Source organism: Harmonia axyridis, chromosome 3 (genome assembly GCF_914767665.1).
Source record: "Harmonia axyridis chromosome 3, icHarAxyr1.1, whole genome shotgun sequence".
NCBI classification, from domain to species: Eukaryota; Metazoa; Arthropoda; class Insecta; order Coleoptera; family Coccinellidae; genus Harmonia; species Harmonia axyridis.
Window position 1 is genome coordinate 28,882,509 of NC_059503.1, and position 12,188 is coordinate 28,894,696.

General features: G+C 33.5%; 1 protein-coding gene across 19 annotated transcripts in view; it reads right to left on the minus strand.

The window, feature by feature from the left end:
* The window catches only part of LOC123676572 (mitogen-activated protein kinase-binding protein 1), a 127,763-nt gene that overhangs the window by 54,477 nt on the left and 61,098 nt on the right, over positions 1-12,188 (minus strand). For 2 of the 19 annotated variants that reach the window (XM_045612553.1, XM_045612555.1), the window contains one exon: positions 9,783-9,846. The exons of 14 other annotated variants lie outside the window; for them this stretch is intronic. In XM_045612553.1, the coding sequence (XP_045468509.1) occupies positions 9,783-9,839 (57 nt within the window). In that variant the 5' untranslated portion in view covers positions 9,840-9,846. Of the gene's footprint in view, positions 1-1,435; positions 1,568-9,782; positions 9,850-12,188 lie in introns of those variants that run through there. 3 more of the 19 variants (XM_045612552.1, XM_045612554.1, XM_045612548.1) reach the window with 2 other exon arrangements.

Below are 12,188 nucleotides of genomic sequence, written 5' to 3' on the forward strand. Positions count from 1 at the left end.
GACCATATAATATTCAAGAAAATATTGGAAAAGTAATACCCAATCTTTCCTTTATCAACAATTCAATTAAGTTGAGATTTTCAAATGTTAATACACATTAATCACGTCAAGATACTTGAGAAATTTCATGTTGATTGGATCAATAGAACTATAAAAATTCAGAATAGAGAAAAAAACTTAAAATGTATTTTAATGACCACTTGAAATTTTGCATGTATTTGAAGAATAACAAATGATTCAAATAAATTAATTCATTTCGAGGTTTTTCCAAAGACGAAAAACGGTAAAACGGTTTTAAGCATATGGAATTTTGAACAAACTTGGTTTCTTTCAATCCATGCAATAGGAAAATTCCATAAGAAACAGGGTGTGCCGTAAAATATATGCTTGTTGATTTGGACTGGCACACTCTGTGTATTTCGAAATCTTTTGAGAATGTAGCTTCAATGAAGCCAAATGATACTGCGTCGAAAAAAAATCGAAAATTTCAGCGCTTAAGCGTAATGAAGCATTTCGTCAATGGTGGAACAGCCTGTATATAGAATAATCATGTCAGGATTCAAGCGAAATTGATCGTGTTGATAGGTCATCATAACTATGAAAAACTTTAGTAGAATAGCGAGAAAAGACCTAATATTTCACTGAAAACATATTTAACTGAATTTTTGTATGCATTCAAAGAATAACAATTTCAAACCTCCTGCATAATATGGTGCCGGGAGAATCATCAAAATGTTAAGGGGCTTTTGAGCGTACGTTCATTCATGCGTCTATTACATCAAAACCACATATAAACCTATAAAGAGTTATGTGTTCTCCAAAATAGCAATTGGTGCATGATTCGGTGAGTTCTCAAATGCTTCTGGCTTGGAATTCAAGCTATTTGGCTCAAGCTCAAGTAGCTTGAGCTTGACTTGAAATCAACTCTAGTTCAAGTCAAGTAGTAGTTTTTCCATGCCAACTCAAGTATTTATAATTATCAAGTACTTGACTTAACATTGAAAAAATACTGCTTGACTTGAACTTGAGTCGATTTCAAGTCAAGCTCAAGCTACTTCAACTTGAGCCAAGTAGCTTGAATATCAAGCCAAGCCGTGAATCCCTATTTCTGACGTCATATTAATGAAGTCATGACAATTACCTTACACAATATCACTGAGGAAGCACTCAAACATTTTCTTATATTCTAGGGAGAAATTTCAAGACAAAACTGCGATTAAATCTTCATTATTCAATCAAAAAGCATGGAAAGTTCAGCTAATAATGTGTAAATTATTATCCATACGATCCTACGCCTATGCGAGATATCCCAAAAAAACCTTGAATTAATTGTCGCAGTAAAGATTCCATAAACATCCGAATACAACGAGTCTATATACGAGGTACGATCGTTACATGCTTCCCCTTCGATGACACCTCAGACGCCATCACTCACCAGAAACTTGACTAATCTTCTATGCGACAAAGGTCTGGAACACTCGGCGGCCGTGTTCCTGAAGTCCGAGTCCGAGTCGAAATCTTCACCTATCCTAACGGGGCACGATGCAAACATAACAAACGACGAAAGGGGCCACAACGACCGATAGCGGCTACTTTGACGATACTGATAAGGCGATATGCAAATACGACGCGACTTCGACACGAGTCGAACAATAGATAAAAAATAGAGTATGTACTTGTGGTCGCGTTTTTCGATACGCGAAGTAACGTAGGCAGACGCGTCAACGATTTGATAACTTGTTAAGTCACCGATGTTAATACTGAATGGAATAAATGGATAGATGTACGAGGACGGTCGGTGAAGATGTCCAAGACGCGAGGGAAAGTCGACGAACCCGTTTTGAAATGTTATTTTGATCGTTTTCGAAATTTTCGACTTCCGACGGAAATATGAATGAACTTTCTATGCATGAGCACAGTTTAACACTGGTCGTATCTGATAAGTATGTATATGAGGGTCAATATTTACTCATTGGTGAGAATCGCATATATCGTCTTATCTATCATCGTTTCAGAATGAAATCTATTATATAATTTTATATGATAATATTTAATATTTATAGAAATCTTTTTTTATTTCAATAAAGCTAGAAATTACCATAACAAAGTCACCTTTGAAGCATTTATGTACAGTGCATCCCATTTTGGGTGAGACAGCCAGTTTTCTCGCTTGTTATTTAATATAGAGCCTTACGGTTTTCACGTTCCTGTCCTACTTTTTCGTGAAACTCAAATTGGTCTAATCAGATTTTGCATAACTGTTTCCGTTCAAAAGATACAGGGCGATTATGAAAATTGATACTTCTCGAACCTCTCCTTTATCTCCGAAGTTATTAGAAATAATGCTCAGCTAAAAACTACGTCTGAATCAGAATTTTGCGTAAAATCCAGTGGCGTACTCAATTTTTTTTTCGATGTATGGTTTCGAAGATTCAACACAAACCTATATTTTTTTTTAATGGAACACCATGTATATCATTACTTTGTTGAAATCGTAATGTTTTCCCCTTCTGAATGATGTATGACATTATGTAGGTAGGATGTTCAGAAATGTTAAAAAAACACTAAAACATCAAATAATGATTTTTTTGTGACTGGGCCATGAATTTCCCAAGTTTCAATAAGAGGATTATTACTTTTAATTTTTAAAAGTAGTAGGTCATTGTTGATACAAACATCCTTGTTGTTATTATGGCTACTATGCATTTGGGAGCATTGTTTTATCAAGTAGGCATTGGAGAGAAAAAAACCAATCTGATCTAGCTGTCATCGCTATGAATTATTGTTATTATTATTGATTCTTTTTTTATATGGGAAATCCATTGCCCATTAACAAAAAATCATAATTATTTGATGTTTTAGTGGTTTGTTAACATTTCTGAACATCCTATCTACATAGTATCATACTTCATTTTGAAGGGAAAAAAATAACAAATTCAACGAAGTGATGATATACATGTTCCATTAAAAAAAATATAGGTTTGTGTTGAATCTTCAAAACCATACACCGAAAAAAAAAATTGAGTACGCCACTGAATTCTACGCAAAATTCTGATTCAGACGTAGTTTTTAGCTGAGCATTATTTCTAATAACTTCGGAAATAAAGGAGGGGTCCGAAAAGTATTAATTTCCAAAATCGCCCTGTATCTCTTGAACGGAAACAGTTATGCAAAATCTGATTAGACCAACTTGAGTTTCACGAAAAAGTAGGACAGGAACGTGAAAACCGCAAGGCTCTATCTTAAATAACAAGCGAGAAACCTGACTGTCTCACCCAAAATGGGATACATACATGCTTACAATACCCCGAAGTAGGAAGGTTTTTAACGATTTCTGTAAACTTTACAACAATAATTAAATCAAATGAATACAAATACCACATTACGTTTCAAAATATCCCTTTTTTTTCAATTTTTTATCATAAGAGCTATGCAGTTCAAATATCACATTTATGAGTGAATTTTACATTCAAGTTTCATCGACTTTGAAGATGAGAAATAGCCCATACTGATGGCTGAAAACGTTTAGAATAAATCTCGCCTTCAAAGTTGATAGAACTAAAAAATTCACTTCATAAATAACGGTACATGACGAGAGTCAATATTTACTCAACGGTGGAAAACGTATCTAATGTCTTATCTTCTTCTTTTCAGTTTTATCTATCATTGTTTTTAAATTAAATCTGATATATTTATATCATTTATAAAATCAAAATTTGAATATTCCAATAAAGCTAGACATTGCATATTGGACAAAGGTACAGCATATTTCTTTTTTTTTTGTTGGAAATATTGAAACAACTATATGCACGCTTACAATCACAATAAGTATGTTGTGTGAAGTACAAGATACGAAGGTTTGCTTGAAGTCGCACATTTGTGCGATCGATTTCGAAAAGAAATTTGAAGCCAACCAATATGACAAGAAGTGTACAGAAATAATAGTTAAAAATTTATTGACATCAATTCAAAAGTATATGGAAATCAAACGGATATCAAAATTTTTTGCACGATTTAAACAAAGCAAACCATTTTCGCTCAAAATAACACATTAGTTCTTAGGAAATGAGCATTGCAACAAATATGGAAGAACACTTAAAAATCATGAATTTCTGTAGACTTAACAATAATATTAATATCATACAAATCCAAAGATACGTTTCGAAATTTTTGTATTCTTTACAATTTTTCATCATCAGAGCCATAAAGTTCAAATATCAAATTCAAAATGTGAATTTTATATACAAGCTTCATCGACTTGAAGTCAAGACTAACTCAAACTGACGGCCCAAGATATTACATTGAGCATTATCATCTATATTCATATAGACAAACTAACCGACATCAAAGCCGTTATGGTTAATCACATTTTATATACAGGGAGATTTTGAAAGACCCACTGAAAAATGATTTGATCCAAGATCTTCGCAAGGAGTTATTTCAGTGGATCTTTTAAAATGGATCTCCCTGTATATTTATACAGTTCTATGCTTTCTAAGGGCGCATGAAGCACTCAAAATCTACTGTCGCCGAGTCAGTATTTTTCTCGAATTTCTCAAACCAATTTATAAATCGGAAATTTCCATCAAACTTCAAATTCAGGAGTTATGAACAAAATTTATAATATTCCAATATTTTCTGCAAGTTTGGCTCATAGGTAATTCCTGGAGGCGATGGTTATTTATAAGATAATAAAAAAAGTTATTTTTCCGAGTCCTCAACTCATGTTCATGCATGAATCGCAAGAATAACGGCGTGGCCTTCAACACCCCCCAGATTATGTGCCGGTACACAATATAAACATAGGCGTTTTAAGTAACGAATTCGCGTGTATATTTGCATTGAAAAAAGAAAAATACATAAAAACGCTCAATATTTCGTCACTGCGCGCACAGAAGTCTGGGGGAATAATTAATTGACAGGTGTTATGTTGAAGTACTTACGATGCGACATTATGCAGAATAACACCTTCAGCGGTCTGCAAGAGCTATTATTAGCGATGAGCTCGTGTCGATTAACGTTTAACGACAAAATTGCTGCTATTGTTGTCACTTCGATGAAAAATTACGAGCGTTAAACGAGGCGATCTATTAGTCCCGCCTGTAAACGACCGAATGACAGCACGATTGGAACTTTTCCAGCACGAACGTGTGTCGTCTTAGGAAGCTCGACGAAAAAGTTCGCGCAATACAACAAATCAAGAAGTTATGTATGTTTTCAAGCTAGTTTCCGAAACCGCAAAAAGGGATATTTTTCAGACAAAATAATTCAAGTGATTGATCGGAGACTTGACATTCTTCGAAAAAATTATTAGCTAAATTAATAAAGCACAGGACAAATAGAAAAAAAGTGGGTCTGCTGGAAAAAATTCCGAACTTAATGAAACTTCTACAAGTTGTTCGGGGATGTTGTCAAGTTATCCAACACGAGGATCCTGTGCTAACTTGAGGAAGGCCGAAGAACCTCAACATTTCCGGAATTTTTTCAGTTTTTTGCTAATAACCTCTAAACTAAGTAGTTTTAGACCAAAACGTTAATGTTCAAAGTTGTAGATCACTAAATTCTCTACAATTTCGTGTTCACAAACTTTTTCGTGAACCTAATATCAATTGAAATATGGTCGATCAAATTTATAGTCCAGTAGTTAAAGCAAAAAAAGTGGGATCTGCTGGAAAAAATTCCGAACTTGATGAAACTTCTACAGATTGTTCAGGGGTGTTGTGGGATGACTCTGTCGAGTTATCCAACACGAGGACCCTGTGCTAACTTGAGGAGGGCCGAAGAACCCCAACATTTTTGGACTTTTTCCTGGTTTATAAAATCATCATTTTCAATCAATTCTTGGTTATTATTTATTGATTTTAACCAGTTGATCTGATTATTAAGGTTCAAAATAATTATAAGTTGATAGGAATTTAGAGTAAGGTGATAACTTGCCACGATAACATTGAAATATCTACTCTTTACATAATCATAGGCTTTTAGTCAAAGCTACCTCCCCCTCCACCTTATGTTCAATTTATCGATTTGATGGATTATTACTATAATTACCATAGAACAGCTGCTAATTGTTAGTTACATGGTTAAAACCTTTGTTTTTTGCCAATTTTTGACATTTTGGGAAAATTCCTCTGATTTTGATTGGGTGAATCTCGGTTGATATAAGGTTAAAAAAAAAAGAATTATACGGAATTCAATTATCTACAACTTTGAAAATTAAAATTAAGTTGAAAGTTATAAGCAAAATACCGAAAAAAGTCCGAAAATGTTGAGGTTCTTCAGCCCCTTCTCACACAGGGTCCTCGTGTTGGATAACTTGAAAGAACCATTCCACAGCACCCCCAAACAACCTGTAGAAGTTTCATTAAATTCGGAAATTTTTCCAGCAGACCCCAATTTTTTTTGCTTTGTCACTGGACTATTATTTTGATCGACTGTATCTCAATTGATATTGGGTTTACGAAAAAGTCTGTGGATACAAAATTGTAGAGAATTTAATGACCTACAACTTTGAATCTGAACGTTCTGGTCGAAAACTACTTAGTTTAGAAGTTATGAGCAAAAAACTGAAATAAGTCCGAAAATGTTGAGGTTCTTCGGCCCTAACAGAGCGGTGATGCAATGAAGACATTTGATCAGCATCACGAGTTCAACAACATATAAAAAAGTCAACCTCAATAACTGCATTACATCCTGGAATGAAAATAATAACGCCTCTGAAAAAACAATAAAAATCTTCGGAAAATCCATCACGTCTAGTCGCGCAAAAAATCCTATATCATAATGTGATAAATCGGAGCAAATTCTAAGTAAACTGGTTAATAATTTTACCACCCACACCTCATTATTAAAATGTAGTCTGCATTAATTACGCCACTTACCTTGCGGACGTGAATCGTTAATAATTAATTAGTTGATGTTGCAGAATGCCTTTACGAAATAAGTCTGCTTTATCCGCGTTCTTATGCATTCGTTACGCTTATTGCTACTTTCTTGCATCGAACGGTTCACGCAAATGTAACAGGTCTATTATTACTTTGCTAATGCCCTAAATATTCATCACCAGTGAGATGTAGCATCATGGTATAATCATTTCGGTGATTTCCATACTTCTGAAGTGTACACCAAAACTTCAATGATTTTTCTCAACCACTCGAAAACTATCGATAATACAAAGTGTCTTGAAACTATGGTGCCAAATTGAATTAAGATTCGCCATGAAAAATTAATAAGACTTTCCTAATATTTCTTCCTCAAATAGCGTGCGTTTCGGATATACAGGGTGTTGAATATGTTAATTTAAAGTAATTTTCCTACTAGCGTTTCGAAAGTATTACTTTCCACACGCATATGCATGCGGAAGGTGAATAGCAAGGGTTTTTCCGCACGCAAAAATTAAAGAGTTGCGTCAATCATAAAATTCAAATATTTCTCTAAACGGCTGAGCGCACGAAAATATTATTTCTTATTATGTCCGTCGGTATCAAGACGAAAACTCTCTGGAAAAGTGTCTCATTTACGCTAGTAGGAAAAATATTGTTCCTAACTCATGTGGAAAGTGCTTTTTCCGCACTCGACAGCCAAATCAAGCTGATTTGGCAAGCAGATTTGGTGAAAAATGCATGTGAAAGTGTCATTATTTCTTTGGTTGAAATACCCAGTTATTATTCGGAATATTAATTGACTGTAAAATTAATTTCTACCAAACAAATTTTTCAATACTAGTACCTATGTTTGCACCTACTCATAAAAGGGCAATTATCTTGAAAATGGTTAGTTTTTCCGGATTCGAACTAGTATACATTTTCACTAAAAATTGAATGGAGAATGCGAAAATGTATAATTTTCATGATTTTACCAGTAGCAGTAGTAAAAAATTGGGGAAAAAAGTGACCATGTTGGCTATTTTGTACACCACTGACAACTGAAAATGGTTTTTTTTTTAAATGAAGTAACTATTGAACACAAACATTCTTTCAAATTCAATAGCGGAAGTTATGAATAAAAATTACTTTTAAATTTTCATATTCAACACCCTGTATCTCTGCAACGAACGATATTTGAGAAAAGAGATAGAAGGATAGACTTATTTATTTTTCAAGACGATTGGTCTTGATATTGATTGAAAATAAGCTAGAAAATTTTATCAGGTGTTCTTTTTGTAAATTTATTGAAAACAAATACTTTTTCCTAGGTGATCGTGGTTATGTATCACTAAGTATATTATAATATCACTAATAAATACTTATATTGAGAGTTTCTATGATACTTTCATTGTTGATAATAATTTTAATTCTGGAAATTTTGGAAAAAACTGTAGTCTCGTGCGTTTTTTTGTTGAGGCTTCATAAAAAAATTTCCTCATGTCCTATCTCATAATCATGAGGAAATATCTCCGATTTTTTTTACTATGAAACAATTAAAGATAGAAATTAGTACCGAGAATATACCTATCCATTTTCATGATTTCATATATTATAGGTTTTTTTTCCGAATATGTATTTGATTTTTAGCCTTGAGAAATGGACTTTGAAGCTGAGAGGAGTATAATAAGCGAGAAGGAAGATTTGGAAATCCCCTCCAGTAATGAAGAAATAAGTCCACTATTACTTATTTCAGCTATTATTATTTTTTAATGAATACGAGTTTTGAAGCACTTTTTGCTTTCTGATTTGAATCTAAAGCGAAAACGCTATTAGATATCATGGCGTTCGCTTATGACTTAACATTTAAGTAAATCTTTTCATAACTTTTCATTAAATATTTTATGTCTATGCTGAACGATGAAAGTGAACAAAATATATGGGATGCTGGTTTATTATCAGTATTTCACGAGTAAAAACAATTGAATAATGCAAAAATCAATCGTCATGCTAGCATTAAAAACAATAAAACTTCAAAGCGACACGAGGTGGGGTTATACCTATCAGACATAGAATAAAATGTTATACTACTTAAGTTAAGTCAATGGGTTACACTTGGAAGTGACGTAGCTCTTTTTGTGGTTTCAGGTAACATGATTGAATGCTATATTTCATCCTTTTATTTAATTGAATATTATTTTTAATGGCAAGTTTGAATCGAATAGAAGATTTTTTTCAAATCCTGTTAATGAAAACCTGAGGTCACCAATTTTTGGATACTTCAATACTGTCATTTAGCCTATTCTGAGTCTTAGAGAACAACTTTGAATTTTTAATTTGGGGAATGTTGAAAGTTTGCTTTTTAAGAAGTTTACATGAAAATAATAAATTAGAAGAATTATTTTCCTGAGCGATGTGAATGATTGATTCCTAAAATATAAATTAAATTGCTACAATTCAATTATACCTCATTATCGGCTTTTGAAACGATCGAGAATATTTCAAAACTGCCATATAACTGACATTATTAGAGTTCATTCATATCATGGAGACTTTACGAAATGATTATGCAAAAAAGCAATGATTTTCCAATCTAATAAGATTGGCATAATTCAATTCGATTATGGCTCGTAATTGGAAATGCATTGAGACAGATTATCAGACGTGGTCGGTCTGCTTTAGAATCACCCAGATTCCAACTAGAATTCCAATTCAAATTGAAATTTGCAAAAGCTGAAATTGAATCCTTTCAGTATTATATCTCAATAGGGTAGCAGTACATTGAAAATTTCAGTTACGATTTTAGCCGTTCGTTACTAATGAAGAAAAAAAACATTCTAATTCTGATTTGAATGGATGCCTTAGTGGAGTTAACAGTTAGTCTGTTTTTTATTCTGGCGATGTTAATTCCATCTTTACCTTGTACAGACAAAAGACTTCCTTCTCTATGATAGGGGAAGAGTTTCTCGGCATCATCTTGATTCTGCTGCGGAAACAAAACATTTTAGACAAATCTTCAATGAAACGCTAATGGATGATCTCTGTCAGTAAATGATTGTGATGCTGTTAACAGGAACTTCTGAAAAACGCCCCCGCGTTTAAAAGTTCTAAGGACTAACTAAGGGGTTTATAACAATTCACAATTGATCTAAAAAATATTCGCTTCTTGGATCATTTCCTATATGTGTGAAAATCAGGTTGAAATGTTTTGAGAATTTGATTATCTTGTTTATACTTATTTATGTATATTGAAGTACAACTTTGGTATCGCCGTTTTGCAATAGATGGTTGTAGCGATAAGTGGTAGTCGAAATAAATAGATCGTAGATGTCGTACAATTAGCTTAGATATTTGTAAAACGCCATCGAAATATTGGTCGATTTGTGTCTGCATCATAAAGTTATTCTCGTAAGTAATTGCACAAGTGCATCAAAATTACCGATAATTTTGCATGACAGCGTGTTGTCATAAAAACTGCATGAGTTCATTTTCATTTTTGGAGAAAGAGCCCGACACCGAAGGTGGAGGGCTCTTTCTCCAAAAATGAAAATGACCGAATGCAGTTTTTATGACAACACGCTGGAATGCGAAATTATCCGGTCATTTTGATGCACGAGTGTAATTCGGGGGAATATTTCCCGAATAAACTGTTACATTACCTGTCAAACTGATTTAGAATGGAATTGCCATAGATTCGAACTGTGTAAGATGCATAGAAACTAAGCATCTATGAACAGAACAATTATCGCAGTGCAGTTTCGCTTCCTACAATGCAATTATCGCTGTAATTTTCGATAATTGTTCTCCAGATACATAGAATTTTTGACAGGAGGGAAATATTCGATTAAACATGTCAGATTACGAGCCAAATTCTCGTAATTTGCGGGAGGTTTCAACTTTCTGCTTAAATTTGAAGAAATCTGGGCTGAGGCTCATCCAATACTCTCAAACAACTATGGTGAGGCCGCTATTAATGAAAGAACGTGCCGAGAGTGGCTTCAACGTTTGAAGAACGGTGATTTAGACGTCGAAGAACAGCATGGCGGTGGAAGAGAGAAAGTTTTTGAAGATACAGAATTGGAGGCATTACTTGATCAAGACTCGTGTCAAACGCAACAAGAATTGGCAGGATCATTGGAAGTGATGCAACAAGCCATTTCAAAACGCCTGAAAGTCATGGGAATGATTCAGAAACAAGGAAATTGGGTGCCGTACGAGTTGAAGCCGAGAGATGTTGAACGGTATTTGTTTGCTTGTGAACAGCTGCTTGCAAGGCAAAGACGGAAGGGATTTCTGCATCGCATTGTGACTGGACACGAAAAATGGGTTCATTACGATAATCCCAAGCGCAGAAAATCATTGACGTTGTTGTACCATAGTATAAGGAAATATTTTCTTATTCCTCATACTATGGTTGTACCTAAAGTGACGATGGGACACAGTAACAACGTCTATACAGAACATAACCGGTTCTCTTTAATCGTGCACGCCCCAAGCAATATAAAATTAAGTAATGAATAAATAAAAAAGACAAAAAATATTTGAGTCAATTGTTAAAACAATTTTTATTTCCTTCAATCAAGAAGGTGGTATAAGAGAATTCAATTAATTAAGAATTACCTAACTTTTCGGAAACATGGGAATTTTTTTAAATTTAATTTATATACAGTTGCCCAACTTGTTCAAACATTAACTTTGATCGATATTTCTAGTGTGACTTCATTGAATGAGCTGTTGGGAACATATTTTAATTTATTTAAATTCTTTTTTGATAAATATTGAATATCTTATCGGATTTTGCCCTATATTCTGGGAAATAAGAATTTTAGAGACGCAGTATGTATTTAACTAATACACAATTTTTTGGTGTAGACCCCAACTGACTCTTAAAAAAAATATTTTCATTTGTAAAAAATGAGTTTTGAAATTTTTGTTATGGCTGACTTTGATACTGAAATCGAAATACGGTATTATCAATAGAATTTTCAATTAATGGAGGAGAAACAAGTTTTTCACATTGGTATAACGCTAAAATTGAGAATTTTTTTTTCAGATTTTAGGGGAATTTTCTGGAAAAAATATTCAAATGATACATTTGAGCAATGTAGAATTCGATAATTAAATTGATTATGATTATAATTTCCGGTGTAACTGGATGTCGAAAGAATCTGAATCCATCTATCCCAACAAAGCTTAACTATAAAATTCCAACTGTTTATATATATTTTTTTTTATACGCATCTCTCGGGAAAAGACTGAGCTTATAACGCCCTTTCGAGCGCCCCGAGATGAATTTAGAAGAAATCGGTTTGTGCGTGTATTTAC